The sequence below is a fragment of the Callionymus lyra genome, chromosome 12 (assembly GCF_982586985.1).
Source record: "Callionymus lyra chromosome 12, fCalLyr1.hap1.1, whole genome shotgun sequence".
NCBI classification, from domain to species: Eukaryota; Metazoa; Chordata; class Actinopteri; order Syngnathiformes; family Callionymidae; genus Callionymus; species Callionymus lyra.
The window spans coordinates 6,347,031-6,367,806 of record NC_141829.1 but is presented as its reverse complement, the minus strand read 5'-3'; the positions used below and the strand labels follow the sequence as shown (position 1 = coordinate 6,367,806).

At 37.3% G+C, this 20,776-nt stretch overlaps 1 protein-coding gene across 2 annotated transcripts in view; it reads left to right on the top strand.

Annotated features, from left to right (window-relative positions):
* Window positions 1-20,475, top strand: part of cntnap5a (contactin associated protein family member 5a) — a 246,610-nt gene extending 226,135 nt beyond the window's left edge. The window contains exons 21-24 of one of the 2 annotated variants that reach the window (XM_087804487.1): window positions 8,945-9,032; window positions 9,145-9,345; window positions 12,444-12,518; window positions 19,411-20,475. In XM_087804487.1, the coding sequence (XP_087660613.1) occupies window positions 8,945-9,032; window positions 9,145-9,345; window positions 12,444-12,518; window positions 19,411-19,601 (555 nt within the window). In that variant the 3' untranslated portion in view covers window positions 19,602-20,475. Of the gene's footprint in view, window positions 1-8,944; window positions 9,033-9,144; window positions 9,346-12,443; window positions 12,519-19,407 lie in introns of both variants that reach the window. The other variant, XM_087804486.1, reaches the window with a different exon arrangement.
* The last annotated feature ends 301 nt before the right edge of the window (window positions 20,476-20,776 follow it).

The following is a 20,776-nucleotide window of genomic DNA, read 5'->3' as shown; positions in this document are numbered from 1 at the left end:
TATACTGTAGATGTTGCCGTTTCAATACGTGATTGCTAAATGGTTTAGAAGATTCTGTATCTATTTTAAATCTGAAAAAAATAAATGCAATGTGGGAGTCGTCTCTGTAATTCCTTGTGATTCACTGCACATCTTTTTTTATGGCGCCAATACAAGAATTTGTTTAAAAAATGGGGGGAAAAAATAACGTCTGGTACTTGTTTTGAGCAACAGTTTTAAGTTTAAAGATGTTGAAAAATTAAATTTGTCAGCAAATGAATTGAACAATTAGTATGAAAAAGTCATACAGATATTTAAAAATATATATATATATATTGGAAAAGCATCAATATTCTGTAAAAACTGTTTCTCGTCTCTTTTACAATATTTATTTATAGTTTTAATGATCGTTTCTGCCAGCCCTACATATTCGAATATCACCCCCAATTTAAGTAAGTAAGTAAGTAATATTTAAATGTGCACATGATCAGGCTTTTACAAAGACATTGTTTCTATTAAAAAAAAAATACTCAAACCTTTTTCTCGATCGAAATTTTTATTATGAATGATATTTTAACTGCTAAAAGAAGACATAGAATTACTAAGATTAAAGTCATTAATGAAGTAGAAGTAGAAATTAAGTTTTTTTTGTTCATAGAAATATGTAACAAATATCCAATTAGTTGTTGTGTTACTTCTTACTCACTTATTGTGGTTAAAAAATACACAATGATGATTTTATTTGATGAATAATAAACTGTTTATCTTAGTTTCTTCACCAATTAGGACCAAAAAAAAGTCTAATCTTTACATTTTCTTTGAAAAAAAAACCAATCACATTTATTATTTTGCATTGCAGTCAAGTGGAGAAATGTTAATATGTTTGAGAGATACGTATGTTTTCACAATATCACTCTCCAAAAACTCTTACAGATTGAATTAAAACACATTTTACACCTGCCATGTTTGTGTATTAAGACGTAGAGCGGCAGCAGTAAAAACATCATTATTAACAATTCATGGAAATAGGAAACTCAATAACCTGCAGGCACAGGCTGAATACGTCCTGGTGGAGAGTCGAGCGCATGCCAGCAAAGAAACCTTTCAGCCGAGTCGGAACACTCGGGCCGTATTGTTCGCTCGCATTGAAAATCTTTGATCTTTTCACAAAAAGAAAAAAGCCTTTTGGTGTCGTCAGCGGCCGACTAATCATAGCGTTGTGTCAGACAGGCCGGAAATATTCGCCCTGGTAACCAAGAAAATGGTGAGGAAGTATTACTGCTCTGAGTCAGACAGAAATGAACATGGGGGGAAAAAATCTTTTACTTGCCGAAGATCGTTTGAAAAGTGAGGAGATAAAAAGTGTATGAGCTGCACAGACGTCCCATTTTTGTAGCCGTATTATTGGTGATTGTATCTAGGGTAATATTCCGAACGATATTATCTCCACACTCTATTACACTCTGAGGGTTGGAGCAGGAAAAGACGGAACAAATGTTGGATGTGTTAAGAATAAAGGTTGTTTGTTTGTCATCGAACAGCTTGTTTTTCCTTCTAAAGAAAATCATTCCATTTTTTTTTCATATCATAAGGGGATACAACCTACTATCATACATCCAAACAAGCCTCTGACTTTACTATAACTTTTATTTATACAAGAGCCCACAGCAGTAAAGAAGCAGAAGATTCCACGTTTTTAATTCCAAAACATGGATGTTCATTGGAAATCACATGAAAAATATCATTAAAAAAACTGTGAAAGGAAAAAAAGGATTGTCAGTATCTTATTTTGATTAAACCTAAAGATAATGGGCTGAAAAAGATGGATGGATGTATGGATACATAGATGGATACATAGACGGATACATAGATGGATAGATGGATGGATGGATACATAGATGGATGGATGGATACATAGATGGATACATAGATGGATAGATAGATGGATAGATGGATGGATGGATACATAGATGGATACATAGATGGATAGATAGATGGATAGATAGATGGATGGATGGATACATAGATGGATACATAGATGGATAGATAGATGGATAGATAGATGGATGGATGGATACATAGATGGATGGATGGATACATAGATGGATGGATGGATACATAGATGGATAGATGGATACATAGATGGATAGATGGATACATAGATAAATGGATAGGTGGATAGATGATACATAGATGGATGGATACATGGATTGATAGATAGATGGATAGATGGATGGATGGATACATAGATGGATACATAGATGGATGGATGGATGGATGGATGGATGGATACATAGATGGATACATAGATGGATAGATAGATGGATACATGGATGGATGGATGGATGGATGGATGGATGGATGGATGGATGGATGGATGGATGGATGGATGGATGGATGGATGGATGGATGGATGGATGGATGGATGGATGGATGGATGGATGGATGGACGGATACATAGATGGATACATGGATTGATAGATAGATGGATAGATGGATGGATGGATACATAGATGGATACATAGATGGATGGATGGATGGATGGATGGATGGATGGATGGATACATAGATGGATACATAGATGGATGGATGGATGGATGGATGGATGGATACATAGATGGATACATAGATGGATAGATAGATGGATACATGGATGGATGGATGGATGGATGGATGGATGGATACATAGATGGATGGATGGATGGATACATAGATGGATGGATGGATGGATACATAGATGGATGGATGGATGGATGGATAGATATATGGATACATAGATGGATGGATGATACATAGATGGATAGATGGATACATAGATGGATAGATGGATGGATGGATGGATGGATACATAGATGGATGGATGGATGGATACATAGATGGATACATAGATGGATGGATGGATGGATGGATGGATACATAGATGGATGGATGGATGGATGGATACATGGATGGATGGATGGATACATGGATGATGGATGGATACATGGATGGATGGATGGATGGATGGATGGATACATAGATGGATGGATGGATACATAGATGGATTGATGGATACATAGATGGATAGATGGATACATAGATAGGTGGATAGATGGATACATAGATGGATAGATGGATACATAGATGGATGGATGGATGGATACATAGAGGGATGGATGGATACATAGAGGGATGGATGGATACATAGATGGATGGATGGATACATAGATGGATAGATGGATACATAGATAGATGGATAGGTGGATACATAGATGGATGGATGGATACATGGATTGATAGAGGCAGATTACTGATATTTTATCATGTTCTGAGATTTTATCTTGACAAGTATTGTTTGAAAAAATATTATGAATTATTTATAAATCATGACTTATCCAACAAAACCAGCGTTATGAAAGTGACAAACCCATTACCACTTCATCCTAAGAGTATGTTCTACTTATAATACCGGCAGGTCATAAATAGTGGCATTGACGTTGAAATACCTTCATAGTACTGTTTTGTGAAAGGAATGAAAGAATCTTTCTTATTTTCACACAATCCTCTCGTTCAATCAAACAGACTAAATACATTTAAGAAAGAGGAGTTTCAGACCTTAAACATCAACTTGTCGTCAACAACATCCTGATGATGTTTGTAAAGATGTTTTTTTAGTTTGATTTTTGCGATTGATTTGACAGAATTGTCAGCTTCAGTCGTGAACATTTTCAACCACAATCATGACTGGAAGCTGCAGCTACAAATCAACGACGAATGAAAAATGAAATTCGTGTCTTGTTGACTAAGAACGAAATCTTGCGCACAGGTTTTAGACACATGTTTTATGTTTACAAATTTCCCACGTCCCTTTTACAAAATAAGCAGCTTTTAAAAATTATTAAAAAAAATAAGCGCACAAGTTCTTTCTCAACAAAAACACCCTAAAGTGTAGCTGCTTAGCATTGATGCTAATTCCTGAACACTGTTCTTGTGTCTGTCCCTGAAGATGTTGAAGATTCTTGAAACAATTCTGTTCTTATTTAGATTATAGAGGCTTTGTGTTGTTAAACTTGTGATTAAAATAACTGTTGGTATGATGTCAGTGTTGCTTGTTTTCACTTTATCAAATGTGGCTCGTGGTTGTATCGATATACTAATCTCAAGATACGATATATTTTATACAGTATATATTTTCTGAAGATTTTTACGGGACAGTGAATTTTAGTAACATCGTCTGATTGTTCAGCCTTCTTTTGGTTGAAGCGAAAGCCAAACGATGCCCAAACATCAGCCTTAAAAGCAGCTGGAGTCCACTGTATCCTCTCGTCCTCAGTCACTTTAATCACTTTCCTCCGTTATCTGTGTACGGCATAAGAAATGCTGCCATCTAGCGGAAGGAAATGTAATTGCAACGTAAAAATTAACAAACATGGTGAATATTTTGATGTTCATCGTAAATAAAAGATCAAATTCATACATTTTAAAGACAATATTAAACATAAAGGAACCCTGATAAATATGAAATAGATGAGAAAGAAACAATACTGTTGAATACAGTGACATGCGGTGAGGTTCATGGTTGGTGAGGCACTGACTCCTTTAGTGTCAGATTTTCAAGTATATGAACACAAAAGGGGAACTTATTCAATTGGCTTCTGGTTATTTCATGTCTCGACAGCATTCTTCACACACACACACACACACACACACACACACACACACACACACACACACACACACACACACACACACACACACACACACACACACACACACACACACACACACACACACACATGGTACAAATTACAGATATGTAAAGGCATTACCCTCCATGTTTTGGCTATAACAATTCTATAACATAAATGAAAGTATAGAGTGGTGTACAAAAACAGATTTAAATTGTTATGCTTAACAGAAAACATGAAAAGAAAAACAAAGAATATTTTATTAAATGGCCAAAATTCAGTTTTTTAATATTCTATAAAAAAATGTACAAGATTACAATGAAAACAGTTGTGTTCTTACATTTATTTGTAGATGAAGTCCATTCGTCCTGTCCTTCACCACAAAAACCTCTGTCACCTCGTTATAAAAGTCCTCCTTATTTTCTTTCAGTTTCAAAAGTCTCCGCCTCAATGGAGATGATCGGTCCTGTTCCGTTTTCGGTCTTTTCAATGCAGAGAATGACCTTTCCACAGACGCCGTTGCTGCTGGTACAGTGAGCACCAGTTGGAGTAACTTTGTCGCCTCAGGAACAGTCTTTAGCAGATTCTTTTTGACCAAAGAGCTGAGACGCTGTACAGGAGATTTGAATTCATTCCTCACCGTTTTAGAGCTGAGCAAGAAGGATCTGTCTCGCATGCAGTTCATACAAAACTCTGCCGCTCTAGTAGAAGAACTCACATTTCTCCGATCCTTGAATCTTTTCACTGGCTACCAGTGTCTTTCAGGATAGTTTTTAAATTCTGGTTCTTACTTTCAGATCTATTCATGGTCAGACCTTCCATCAGTGTCCTAACAGTCCGGTGAGATCAGCTCTTAGCCTTACAAAGTCAAAAAACTTTGCAATTTTTTACAGTTTCTTCAGTATGGTCATCAAATTGTTGTGACATCTCATTAAATATTGTACAGTCGACAAAACCAAGAAAGGCTAGCTCACCAAAACGATCAAACATAGCTTTCATTTATACACAGAGGTTCTCATACAGCGCGTTAAAGTCCCGTCTCTTGCGCTCAACGACACCAATGGTGTCGTGGATTCGTGCACAGCAATATTAGATGTCCATGACTTTGATTTGCAGCACTCTAAAAAGTGGATCAGTTTCACTGAAAATTCCCTCATATGTCATAATTAAAAAAGCATGTTGATGCTTTTGACGGCCATCGATCATATCCAGCAGCCGTCATTAGAGTCTCATCATCCCAGTTGTCAGGATTTTCCATCAGGATATTTAATGCAGCAAGAAGATCGGATTGGTACGTGCTTGTTGTCTGCAGCAGCCGAGAAGTTGAGCTCCATCTTGTGGGAGCTGCTCTGGGTAAGCGCCGTTTCACATCAACATCATCCAGTAAGTGGGTCCTACTTAAAAAAAAATGACCCTAGTCCCCCGAGTGTTTTAAAAAGAGGTCGAGTCTCATGCATGCATTTTGCTGAATGCAACAGCACGAGATTTGTGTGCATACCAGTGTGTAAACATTGCCTCGGGCACCTTTTCTTTAATTTTGGCCTGAACCCCTTAAAGCTCAGATGCCATCACAGCAGCTCCGTCATATGTTTGAGCAACTACCTTTTCAGCACAGCTGTAATCCTCCAACACTCCCAAGACATAGCTAGCTACAGCTGGGGCTCGTCTGTCATCGCTTACGTAATCAAATCCTAAAAAACGCCTCCTTCCCTTCGCAGCCCACTTCAGTTTTGACTACATAGCGCCAAATAACAGAGATCTGTGCTTTGTTTGTGACATCCATTGTCTCGCCGACCTCTACAGCAACAAATGAGGCAGCATTTAACTCGTCTAATATACTTTCTTGTCACATCACCGACTGCTTCAATTAGATCGTTCTGTATTCTGTTTGACAAGCCAGAAAACACAACAAGTCTCAAATCAAAGCGCACACTTACTAAAAGTTAGTATTTTCAGTGCATAAGTGTGTCTCAATTCTTAGTATGTGAAATGTAGTGCTCCATACACACTTAATTGTCAGTAAAACACCCCCAAACCTAGTATGGAACGATGGACACTTTCTACCCAAAATGGCTGCCATCTTAGTGACGTTGACGTTCTAAACGGAAGTTACGTCATATATATATATTCATATACTTACAGGTGTATTTTCAGCAGCAGTAGGAGGATGACTTGTCTTTGGTGCTGATACCGACATAAATATCTCGCGAATATTTTGTTTCTCATATTTCTTGATCCAAGCAAAACATGTAGCCAGCAGGTGTCGCTAGAGTTCCTACAGCTGGTTGAAATCATCGTTAAATAGTAGTAGAAGAAGAAGCTGTCGCGTCATTTCCTGTTAGTGTGTAGCAGCAGAGTTTGATTTGAGACATACTATCTGTGGAGAATTTATTACTAGTTAGTTCGTGAACTATCCTGATGCATACTAACCAGTGCACTGAGAGAAGTATGCGATTTGAGACACAGCTACAGTGTCCAAATGTTTTGCTAACCTCTTGTCTTTCCCGGCCAAAACATGCAAGAGTTCTACATAGTTGCCACGATTAGACGAGCTTGTCCTCTCGTCGCTACCATGGAATGCTAACTCCTGTTTCGCACAAAAGCAGGTTGCCTTAATGAGGTATTTCCAAATCTGCCGGTTTTCCTTTACCTTAGCGTTGTGGATGCTATTATTGAGTCTCCGCTGTTCACTCAAACCAAATAGATCTTTGAGCTTCCAATTTTTTTTTTAAAGCAATCTGGCTTTGAATGGTCGATCCCTCATGTTTGCGGAGGCTTCTCGTTAAATTCTTCACGTCACAATATCCCGTGTTGTTCCAAACATTGTCACACAGGTTCAGGCTTTTCCTAGATTTTCTGGAACTCCTGTTGTGTTATCAGTTTTATCTTGATCTTTAAAATATATAATTTATTGAATATTGTTTTGATTGTTTAAGCGCTTTGTGACCCTGGTCTGGAAAAGCGCTATATAAATAAAAATGACTTACTTACTTACTTACTTACTTACTTACTTACACATTGCAAGAGTTTGTTTTCATGTTCTATCAAGAAGGAGCTGTATCGCATTTTATACAAAACTCTGCAGCCAGAATTCTGAGCCGCTCTAGTAGAAGAACTCACATTTCTCCGATCCTTAAAACTCTTCACTGGCTGCCAGTTTCTTTCAGGATCAACTTTAAAATTCTGGTTCTTACTTTCAGATCTATTCATGGTCAGACCTTCCATCAGTGATCTGATCCAGACTTACACCCCAGCTCTGGCTCTGAGGTCTGTGGATCAGAATCTACTGATGGTTCCTGAACACGCTCCTTCAAGAAACACTTTTATTCATTCAGGCTTTTCCTTGATTCTCTGAGACTCCTGTGTTTGTCTCGGTGTTGTCTTGACCTTTAAAATATATACTTTATTGGGTATTGTTTTGATTGTTTAAGCGCTTTGTGACCCTGGTCTAGCAAAGCGCTATATAAATATAACTTACTTACTAACTCGCATGTTGAGAACAAAAGGCAGGGAAAGCATGCAGGCTTTTTCTTTTTTTGAAGGACAGCCACACAGTATTTTCTGGTGTACCACTCTGTTTGAAAAGAGCAAGTTACCTGTACTTTGAACCAAACATATAAGCTCCGGAGTTGCTCAGCCGCTCTCAATCACCGCCACTTTTGAATGATTGTCCAGTTCTGAATAGTTCCGACGCCTGGATATATAATCTTCTTCCATTTTGGGAGTCCGGCGGTGCAAAATGCAAAAGAAAAATGTTTAGCTGCAGCACAATCGACTCACCTTCTTATACGTAGAAGAATGGTAGTCGTTGGCCGCCGCAATCACTGTAGCCGAGGCACAGTGCTACGTGCCTCCACTGCAGATATTTTCACTACCGATTTCCGATCGGCGTAGCTAAATTGCACGCTAACAAACATTAAAATTTATAATAATAAGCGTTATATTTGTGAGATTCAGAGATACGGCAACCTTCGTTTGCCAGTTGCATTTGTCAACGCAGTTCGTGATGGATTGCGCCTTGAGAGGTGAGGCTCTGCCTCCCCTGACCCAAATCCCTGGTTGAATATCGATACAGTATCCTGGAAACAAAGTATAAATATATATTGGTGTGTCGATTTTTATCTCACACGCCTACCATTGTAAGTGGTGGCCACTACTCAATAAATCATTCTTCATAGGCAGCTTTTCAGGACACATACCTGTATCAATCCGTGATCGTCTGTTTCATAAGGTTTCATGCCAAAAACCTGCCTCCTTTGAACCCGCAACCTCACCCTGTGATCTCGTCCTCCCCGCAGATTGACCAGGACATCAACAAAAAATACACGCTATCATCAGACGGCGAGCTGATCCTCATCCGAACAGTGACATTGGGCAAAGTCGTCAGTAAGTCCTTTCATGTTTCGCACCAGCACACTTTTTACCGTCAACTCCTGGGTTTTTTACTTGCTATGGTTTTTTTCTCAGATTTAAAATGTACTTTTATGGTTGTTTGAAGGAGGGGAGAGCTTCAGCGAGGAAGTCACGCTGGCGGCCTCCAAAGGTTTCGTCGGCTGTCTTTCCCTGGTGCAGTTCAACAACGTGGCTCTGCTGAAAGCGGCGTTGACGAATCGAGGAAGCTCATTGGTCACCATCCGAGGACCTTTAGTCCAGTCCAACTGTGGTTCTCTGCCAGACTCTTCGTCACACACCCTGCAAGGTAACCTGATGCATTGTGACATTTCCCTTTCAGCAGTTTGGAAACATAAAAATGCAGGAAGTTTAGAAGCTAAACTTTTACGGTTATAAAAGCAACTCGAGCAGAAATTGCTATGAAAAGAAAAAATCTTTCAAATATAGTCAATAAGAAATCCTACCATTAACTGCACTAGTAGCTCGACGTTGGAAAATCTTTGGAAATCTCTGAATTCAATCTGGTTTCAAAGATACGATACATTTCCTCAAAGTTGAAAAATATCAATATTTTGTTTACATATGAAATGTATTTGTGACCTATTTTCAAGATATACAGATGTTGACAGACTGAAAACTATGATAATATAAATTGTCTTGTTTTTTGTGTTTCTGTAAATTTTATTTGTATTGTTATTTCTTTATTTTTCATTATCTTAAGCAAAATACAAAAATAAATAGTGTCCATCCTCTTGGAAATAATACATATATTTAAAAAAAAATGTTTTACTTAAATATAAATTTTATTTTTCCACCATTTCTTTTCTTTACGATCTGTCAGTCCATCAAGAGAACATTCTGGATATAGCTAACTTAGGTAACAATACATTTAAAAAAAATTAAAAGTACAGTTTGGCTAGCAAACAGCGGTTTTAGTCAAACCTTACACTCGCCCAAAGCGCCATTTTCTCAAGGGGAGGGGCATGATCGTTTTTTTTTCAAGTTTCACAGACCATTTTATTTACCATAAATTCTTCTTTAAAGGGCACCTAACGTGAAAACCCAACTCTCGTGACTCATTCACATGTTGTAAATGTTGAAGTCTTCATAATGCAGTAGTTCATTCATCATGACGCTGCTCCGTTTTAAAGTTATTACTTAATAAAGTTCTGGTCTGAAATCTCACCAAACGAGATTACGGTTTAAATGAAACATTCTGACGTCACTCTGGTGCAGGTGTCCTCCCCTAGAAGCCCTAAATCAGTTCAGTACCTACATGCAAATCGTGGAACAAAATTAATATTTACGTAAACATGGTGAGAGTTACTTCTGCCTTTAGGTGTTTTTGTAATGTGTACATTAAGCAGCAAACCTTAGTTTTATTATTTGTTTTTTAATCTTCAAAACGGGAGTTTTAGGGGTGAGTTTGCAATTTATGAGAGTCCTTGAATGCAACTCGTGTTTTTGTGACCAATCAGAGCAGAGTGGGCGTGGTTACTTGGACGAGACTTCTTCTCAAGCAAAACATCATATTTTCTAATGTAAATATCTCTATGAAATGAGAGTTTTGTGCAAAAAGTATAATAGAGGTCCTAGAACAATTTAAGAGACACTTAAATCAGCAAATTAGGTGACCTTCACTTGTCCTCACGTCGATTCGTCACAATCAGGCCACGTGGCTCAATCACTCCTAATCACAAGTTTGCGGGTCCGACCTATGCAGTCATTTTTCGAGGTTATTATAGAGACGCTATTGTCGGAAGAACTCTGGCTCGGGGAGTAATTCAGTGTCAGGAGTATGATTTGTTAATCGTTGCAGTCTAATCATCTTTAAAATGAAGTAAGTTACATTGGGACTGACAGCTCTGTTGGACTTTTCTTAGACACTTCAATTGCTCCCGCGATGAAAACGATGAGTCACTGTGTGAAAATGACACGGTGTTATTATCCAAAAAATAAGTCTTTTAATGGGACTGAAGTAATACATCATCATTGACCTGAGCAGCCTGAACGATCATTTCCATTTAATCTGACTTTATTCTTGTGAAAAGACGTGTAAATTAGGGACAAAGTTAAGGGTTAAAAGAAAGGATAACATAAACCGGTATCATAATAATTTTTACAGAACAATTTTTTATCAGGTTAATTTAAAGGTAGAAATAAAACCCAACTCATTAATTATTATTTTTATAATTAACTGAATTATTCAGACAAGCCCCATTTTCATATTCCTCGTATTTTTTAAGGAGAAAATAAATTATTTAACACAATCCCAGAATATATTACAATTTAAATAAAATAAGCAATATTTTTTCTTTGATCTTCTCTTTTTTGACTACATCTATGTTATGAATTAAACAGAAATACTTTTTAAATAGAAAATGTATTCAAAGAAAAAAATGCTTAAACTTGTATATTACACATTTTTCCAAATACCATTATGTGCAAACCAATAAAATATTAAGATAAAAAAAAGGGTATTGAACAATTTACTAAATGGTCCAACTTTGTTTTTACCGTTGACATCATACATGCATATCCCAAAAAAGCAGTAGAATAACTGCCTTGCACTGGGGAGACTTTTATCAGAACCGGTTCTGGTGTCAGGGCACGTTCATACAGAAGGAACGAGGAGTTAAATCCTGCAGTGTGATAAGTAAGTCTGAAGGACTTTCCATAAGTAGATACTGAGGCTCTGATCCAGACTTGGTTCTAATAGATAGAGACGGGCCAACATCATTAAAACTCTCCGCAACGAGCTTAACATTAACTTGGGGAAAAACTGGAGATGGTTTAGGAGTTTCTTGTTTATTACTTGCAGTTCTTTTTGGCGAAAAGCTGTCTTGAAAAGAAGTGAACCATAAAAAGTCACTGCCATTTAAATCTCCCCCTCTAACCACTCTGCTGAAGAAGGCTTCGGGCTTTGATTGTTTTTGGCCCCGCCTACCTCGAATCAAAGCGGTGATTGGTCGATTTGCCCCTCGCTGTCTAAAATAAAACATCAAGTTTTGACTTTACCCAAGATTTAAGAAGTCCTTACGGGTTTTTAATCTTAAAATAATTGATAGGATCTGTTAATTTACTTGTTTTTTATGTTTTTTTTTGTTGTTTTTTTGAGATGGAAAAGTGATTCAATACATCAAATAAAAATGTTATTCGACTGGTTTTCGAAACAGTTAAACGTGCAAAAACGTATATTTTTTTCGCTAAACCATAAAAAAAAAAATGTTTTGAATATAAATGAAAAACAGAGATTGGAAAAAAATGAGTGTTTTTCCTCTGTTCAACCTCAGTGCTTTCATATTTTAGATGCTTCTGCTTAATCCCAAGGTGTTGATGTTCTAAAGCAGGTCATACTTTTGAAACATTTCCAAGACGTTCTCTTGTTTTTTTCCACTTCAACAGATCAGGCTGTAACACCAGATAATGAGAAGAAGCAGTTTGGCCATGAGGCACAGACAGATTTGGCTGTAATCGCAGGTATGTCACTCGCTTTTCCTTGCCAGGTTTTCTTTTTTTCTCTTTTTTTTTTTGTCTAATTGAAAATGAGTCATCGGTGTTTGGAGCGAAACGTACAGAAGCCTTGTTATTTCTAAAAGCATTCAGGAATGTTCTCTCCTTGAGTCGAGAGCTGGAGGTGTGAAGTGATTCTCTCGCAAAAATTATTGTCACTTTTATAGAGAAGCACGAATAAAGTTATCTCCAAATATGCAACAGTTTTTATTGAAACTCCACATCTAGAATGTTGATTTTTTTTTTTATCTTTCAAATTGATGTATTTCCATCGACTGTATGAACCAGCAGAACAAGTCTGTGTCTGGATGATGAGAAAAAAATGAGTCCTGGCTTAAAATATATAGAAAGTTCCGCAGACTATTCGAGGCATGACTGAAGATCTTCATTCAAGTTATGAAAAGATTCCACCGGCGTTCAACAAAACACCCTCTGCTGCCTTGTTGATGTAGATCAATGAGTTTTTCTTCTACAGAAGAATTCTGCTCATTATAAGAAGTTGAGAGTCAGTGTGTGCGAGACTTGACTGGAGGGAAAACCACGGAGGGAAATCAATAAGATCTGATTAAAAGGTTGTTTTTTTTTCAGTGTCGGTGTAATGTGAGGTCAAGTCGTGGAGTTTACGTTGTCATTTTAATTAACAGAGGGTTTTTTTCAACATACATGTAAGACACGTATGTTGAGAAGGGTCTCGGTATTTCCTCAGGGGCCACATCAGTGACTGTTGTGAAGGGAAAGGAGGGTAAAATAACCATTACACAAACAAAAGTGTTTCCATGAGATTAATAAATCATAAATGAATTGTGTATTAGCTGAACTACAAAGCGTTTCCTGGTTATAAACATTTTTTTAAGGGTTCTTTTCTGCCTTACAGTTAACAACAAGAAGCTGAAATTCTGGAAACTTTGTTCATGTTTTATGGGATACATTTGGTTTATGTGTTGTCAAAATTGAACATGTATAAAATGTAAGTAACATGATACAAATTTGCATTTAGCCTTTTTAAAAAGATCTCACCTAAATAGATGTGCAGGAAGTTTAGAAACGTAATGAAACGTAACAGTTAAAAAGCAAATCGAGCAGGATTGCTATGAAAATTAACGTTAAAGTATAAGATTCATTTTTTCCACAATTTTTGTTCTTTGTATTCAGTTCATCAACAGAATGTTCTGCATTTAGTTAACTAATGTAAAGATATATATACAGTATATAAATTCAAAATCAGTACAGTGTGACTAGGAAACAGTGGCGGTTCTAGGGACGGGCCCATGGTGACATTTTTTATTTCATATTTGATCAAAATTGGACATTTTTTCTGTTTTACAAAACAGCAATTGAACAGTTTCTCGGAAGAGCGGTGAAACATCCTTCAAAAACTCACGCCAGTTGCCTTGTTTTGAAACCGTCCGGAAAAACCATTACCTGGATGAGTGAAAATTGACATTGAATATGTTGTTTGATTGTTTTTTTTTGAAGAAGAAAATTCCCAAAAAGGACAAATGAAAAGAAAGGTTGGAAAGAGGTCAAATGTCCTAAAAACAAATGGGTTTTATGTTAAATTAAACTTGTGAATAGTAAGACTATATAATAAAATACAAAATACATTTGTACGATGGCTTTTACAAATGTCTACATCATCAGTCTCAAAATGATAGTTCACCCAAAATTCTATTTCATTTAATTTTCTACTCACCCTCAGGTCGACTAATCTGTTCCTTTTTAGAGTTCTAGACAAGACATTTGTTTCTATTTTATATTCCAGTCTAGACCGTATTATTTACCTGTCTATGTAGGATGGTGGTCTTTAAGTTTCAGCTAAAAAACAGCTTGAAATATAGACTTGTTTAAGTTTTTTCAGAACAATTCCTCATCTTGAGTCTTCAATCCAAGAGGGACATTACAGACGAGCAGTATAGAGGTATTTGGATGTTTTTTAGTGTCTTTTTGGAGGAAGATGAAGACGAAGACAACTGTGTTTCAGTGGCTACATTAAAATAAACAAACATTTTACTCTAAAAAGGAACAGATTAAAATAACCCCAAACCTTAGTCGGCATGAGGGTGAGTAGAAAATGAGAATTTTGAACTATCACTTGAATAGTTGAATTATGACCTCAAACAGGCCATAAGGTAGTTATTGGTGCCTTCTTGATGTTTCACTTCTTATCGACACTCATCGATTGGTCCACCAAGACGGTCCAGAACCTCAAGAATCCCCTTGTGTTATCGGACCCTCTGTCATCGACACTACATTTATTATGTATTAAACCAATCAAACTTTAAGTGGTCGCCATTTATTTGTTTAATTTCCTGCCGCTCTCTCTGGGTGGCTAGTTAGAATCCACGAAAAGTGACATCATCTGCTTTATCTGATAAAGTTTGAAGGTCAAGCGCTGACTCTGAGGGACACATTTCAATGGACCACTTACATCCGAGGGGAATCGATGACAGCAATTTGCACATTGGAGTCAAAGAAAGTTGAAGTTGCGGGAGGCTAATTTTGGCCAATTAAAAGTCTCCGCTTCAAAAGAGAAGAAGGTCTGAAACAGCGAGTTCCTGCAGCGCTGTCCTCGACAACCTCACCGCGCGGAGTTTGTCAAACAAGTCGCACACAATGTTGTAATCCGGTGGATTATTTCTCTTTATTACAAAGTGTCAGGAATATTTTTGTATGCCTTTCAGGAGTCAGAGAAGGTCGCCGACGTTTTCTTGTGCATTGATTCTCTTCTTCTCACAGGAGGAGTATTTTTTAAACTTGTATTTTCCTGATGCGTGAGTTCATACACTTTTAAGACAATCAATTAGGAGTCGATCACCAAAAGAGATGGACCAGTTTAAACTGGTTTCACCAGGCCTGTCCAGTACTGTCTTCAAAAAGGTGGCAATGCATGAGGGGTAATTGAACTCTACTCAACACAAACAGAATAATACTAAAATTAAAAAGATAAAGTACGCTACGATACCAAAAAATAGGGCTGAACTGTGTCTGGTTAAAATGATGCTTCCAGAAATGGTATCGATTTTTTATTTCTAAGGATATAAAGATTAAGTGATACTAATCCAAAATTACATCGAAATACGAGTACATTGTCAGGTCTCTGGATTGAGGAATCGGTTGATTGAAGCTACAAATAATGGCCGTTCTAATCAAGATTTACACGTCCCGAAAGTTACTCTCTTGTATAGTGTGGAGAATGCTTTATATATATATATATATATATATATATATATATATATATAAATGTCACAGTACAGATTGGAATCCAGAAGGATCTGGAATCCTACAAGTACAGATTGGAATCCTTCTACTGAACTGTCTCCATGGTTACAATGTGTATTGACAGAAGGGTTGTCAGATTTCTAAAATATGAAGTAATTCACCTAGAATAGTAACGTTGAATGTAGGTTTACCTTAGCTGACAATTTAGGTGTGAAATGATGCAAATTTTGATGTAATCCAAATTTCTCCTAATATAATTGGAAATTGTCCTAGTAGACATTCCAATATTCAGATCCCAATACAGTAGTAGGAACCAATCTCTCCTAGTAGAGATTGGAATTCACTAGTAGAATCCAGAATCCTCCTAGAACAGATTGGAATTCAAATATTCAGATCCCAGTTCAGTAGTAGGACTCAAATCTGTACTAGTACAGTATCTGGAATCCTACAGATTGGTACTAGTAGGATTCCAGAACTTACTGGATTCCAATCTGTACTTTGACATTATATATATATATGTTTATACTCTATATTTTATTTTGGTTGAATAAAAGTCTGGACATTTGTAAAGGTGAATAAATATAATTTACTGTGACTCTGAAGACGCTTGTTTTTGTTTACCCCCCAAAATAACCCTGTGAAGCAGTAAAACAACGTGGTGGGACTTCAATTTAAAAAAACACATTCTTGTCAACAAGACAAATTCTCCGGTTCCTGAGGAATGAGTCCACATTTAATTTGATCAAGAGCCTAAAATGTTCCTTTTAACTTCTGCAACTGTATTCAATCCAACCAAAAGTAAGACTAATGAGATATTTAGATATTTGGCATCTGTGAAAAGATTACATTGAAATTAGTGTTTGGTTTGAATGTTTTGCAACTATTTAATTTCATTTATTAGGCCTTGTTTTATTACGGTTTAACTCCTTGTTTAAGTCAATTAAAAGAAGCTGTTTTATTCCAGGCATAATTATAATCTTTTACTGGGTTTCCAATATATGGTTTCAATTTATTTCGCTCACACGGACCATCCCAAAGGCTGAAGATTGTTGTTTTTGCCAAATGAAAATTATCTCCAACGAATCTCCAAGCAGTAAACTTCATCAGTCCGTCCCAGCTCCGACATTAGTCCTTATTAAACACAAAAATCCACTTAAAAAGCAATAAAGATAAAAGCATGTTTATTAAACTGCATAACAGGAAAACTCTCAGCGCAGTGGTAACAACTCAGGATGGGATTAAAAAGAAGCTCTGATCTACAGCGTCTGCATCCGCCGGGAAACGTCTGCTTATTATGCATCGCAGCGAAGCATTGTTGTCTGACTGAAGAATATTCACTTAAGCAAATGTTGACGCTGATTTAATCATGTCTAGCAATAAACATCTGAGGGCTGCGCTAATATGAGGTGGTTGTATCTTGTGAGGTTTTTCAAGGAGGCGGCAAAGCGAAGGGCCCCGAGGTTCGATGAACTGATGAGACGTGTCGTTTGTGAGTGAAAGGAAAAAGGACGACAATTAAAAGTTGCGATGATAAAGTTACAGCCATTAACTTGTAAAATAACTTGGTTTAGTACTACTGGCAGTTATGTGAGGAAAAGTAAAAGCGTCCAGAGACCACTAGATGGCGCCCTCAACTCTATCATACTGTTCCTTAACGGCTATTCTAACAAAATTCTAAATTATATTTAAAGCAGGGGCGCCACCTACTGCCTTTTTAAAAATCACGACACTGTTTCATGAAGCTTCATAAACCTATTACTACCATAGAAGCCACTGATTTTTGTCCAAAAACTGGCAACTATCACAACCGGATACTTGATATAATTCAGACCAATAGGAAGCCAAAATACCATCGAGTTTTTTCAGTTTCAAAAGCTAACAGGAAGGAAATACAGAGACTTTACATCACGTTTTGTATTGCCAGTTGGGAGGTTGTTGCTATTTCCAGATAAAATTAAAAATATGAATACGATTTATTTTAAATTCCTTAACGAAACCTATATCTAAGCGTCTTAAGCGTTAAGATCATCATTGATACAGTTTTTGATTGTATTTTTATTGTTTTGATGAACAGAAAAGGGGGAGAAGGAGGTGAAACCTCCTAAAGAAATATATGTTTTTATGTATAGTTAAACTTGTGGATTATAAAACGAATAAATGCAAAATAAATGATTTTGACATTTATTATGCACTAGACCAATTCATTAATTAAATGTACCGTCTCTAGTTAGATCCCTCTATCGGACAACACAAAAAGTTACCTACTAGCACTTTAATGAGTTTTTTTTACACAAAGTCACATATTTAGGGAATAAGGATCATCATTTATATACAGTAGTTTTAAGATAGAAATGTTTTTTTTTAATATTTAAACTGAAAATTCATGCAAAAAAAACAAACTACAAAACGGTAAACAACAAAATGATAATGAAATTTGGATTAAAGACGTGATCGAAAAATAAGATTAAAGACTCTCAGCTTATTAGAATGTAAGTATTTATTTGTAAAGATCTTTCTCAGACCAGGGTCACAAAGCGCTTTAACAATAAAAAACAATACACAGTTAAAATACATACTTTAAAAGGCCAAGATAACAAAGAGACAAACAAAGCAGTCCCAAGAAAATTAAGAAAAAGCTTGAATAAAAGTGTCTTGAGATGTTTCTTGAAGGAGTCAGTAGATCATCAAACACAGATGTTTCTTGAAGGAGTCAGTAGATCATCAAACACAGATGTTTCTTGAAGGAGTCAGTAGATCATCAAACACAGATGTTTCTTGAAGGAGTCAGTAGATCATCAAACACAGATGTTTCTTGAAGGAGTCAGTTGATCATCAAACACAGATGTTTCTTAAAGGAGTCAGTAGATCATCAAACACAGAGATGTTTCTTGAAGGAGTCAGTAGATCATCAAACACAGATGTTTCTTGAAGGAGTCAGTAGATCATCAAACAGATGTTTCTTGAAGGAGTCAGTAGATCATCAAACACAGAGATGTTTCTTGAAGGAGTCAGTAGATCATCAAACACAGATGTTTCTTGAAGGAGTCAGTAGATCATCAAACACAGATGTTTCTTGAAGGAGTCAGTAGATCATCAAACACAGATGTTTCTTGAAGGAGTCAGTAGATCATCAAACACAGATGTTTCTTGAAGGAGTCAGTAGATCATCAAACACAGAGATCGTTCCAAATCTTAGGAGCAACAGTCTGGAAGGATTTCTCTCCTCTGGTCCGGAAGTTCAGGAACCATCAGTAGATTCTGATCCACAGACCTCAGAGTCCGAGCTGGGGTGTAAGTCTGGATCAGATCACTGATGGAAGGTCTGACCATGAATAGATCTGAAAGCAAGAACCAGAATTTTAAAATGATCCTGAAAGAAACTGACAGCAAGTGAAGAGTTTTAAGGATCGGAGAAATGCGAGTTCTTCTACTAGAGCATTCCTCTGGTGGCCACAAAGCCAACTTGTTCAGTGACGGGATTGTCTTGCATAAATGATATATTTAATCGATTTTTTTTGCTCCATTAGCCTAAAGCTTCAGAACCTCTTTTATATGAACTGTAGGTTTGAGTATTTCAAGCACTTGAGAGGATACAATGCCTGTCCCTGCTGACATGTCCTCCCCTCTGTTTTCACAGCAGTGGTCGCAGCAGTGGTCTTCATCGCCGTGTGCGCTCTGGCGGTGACGGCCCGCCTCCTCTACCAGCGGCGTCAGGCTCAAAGAGACAGCAGCATCAAACAGGAGCACACGCACAGCATGTACACAGACTACAGGACAGAGATGCATCTCCACAACTCGATCAGAGAAAACATGAAGGAGTACTACATCTGACGACAAAGCAAAAAGCCCGAGGGCTCCAGCCTCAAACTAACTCTTGCCCTTACAGACTCACGGGTGCTACTGCAGGAATCTCCGGGAAACATCCAAGAAGAATCAAAAAGAAAAAAAAAAAACACACGACGGTCACTTTCTAAAAATGCTCAAACAAGCCGTCCAGTTTCTACAGCTGTTAGTGTTTGTCGCCGTTGGTCGTAATTTCAGCTGCAATGGTTTGTGTCGTGACGACGAAGACGAAGGACGAACTTGGGCGCGATGAGCAACAGATTTTGGTATGCGTAGAGCGACACCGTACCACGGTTTGGATTGCCAATGTCAATAATTCCTCTGCGAAGGACGCCGAGGTGTGTTACGCTGCGCACAGAACCTGCTGCTGTCTTTGTTCTTTTTTCGATGATGGTCAATGTTGTAGACGGAAAGGGGCCGATACTGCCTACACTGTATGAGTGCCTAATTTCAAATAAGAGTTTTATTTAACTATCTAGAGTCGACGCGAGGATTTCAACGCAAGAGAGAGCTTATCGTCATCCGCCTCTGCAAAAAAGACAATACAGAGACTTTGCTGGCTTTTTTGCAACATGAACTTTTTTCGCCCATGTTTCTTTCCATTTTCGTTTTTTGGTTTCGTGGAACTCTTGGACAAACGGACCTGGACACTAGAGAATGTCCATGGATTTCCAGGAGGCTTGCATATTTTGTCAGTAGCCCTCAGACTCCTCTCCTTGAGTAAACCTTGTGCACCTTCTGGACTGCAGTCATTCAGTTGTAGACAAGATTTAACCAATGACTAAATGAAAGTGTAACTTAACTTTTATAATTGTGTTCTCCTTGTGTATTATTTTTCCAGTATATAAAACATATCTAGAAACACTGGTGTCCATCTCATCTTGTCAATGAAGCCGTTTTAAAGTTTTCTATGTTGGCTTCTATACGATTACCGGGTTATTTACTGTCCTTACAAAGGTTATCCACAAGTATCTTCATGAGTAAGTCGTGCCTTAACGGCAGTGGTACCACCTAGTTGGGTCTCAAAACTGATCAACAAGGAATTTGTTACCAGCAAGTACAGAAAGAAAACAACAATGTATTTAACTTCTCTTGTGTTGAGTATAACTATGAATATTACTACTATCCAAAACAGGGGTCACCAACATGGTGCCTGTCTGTAG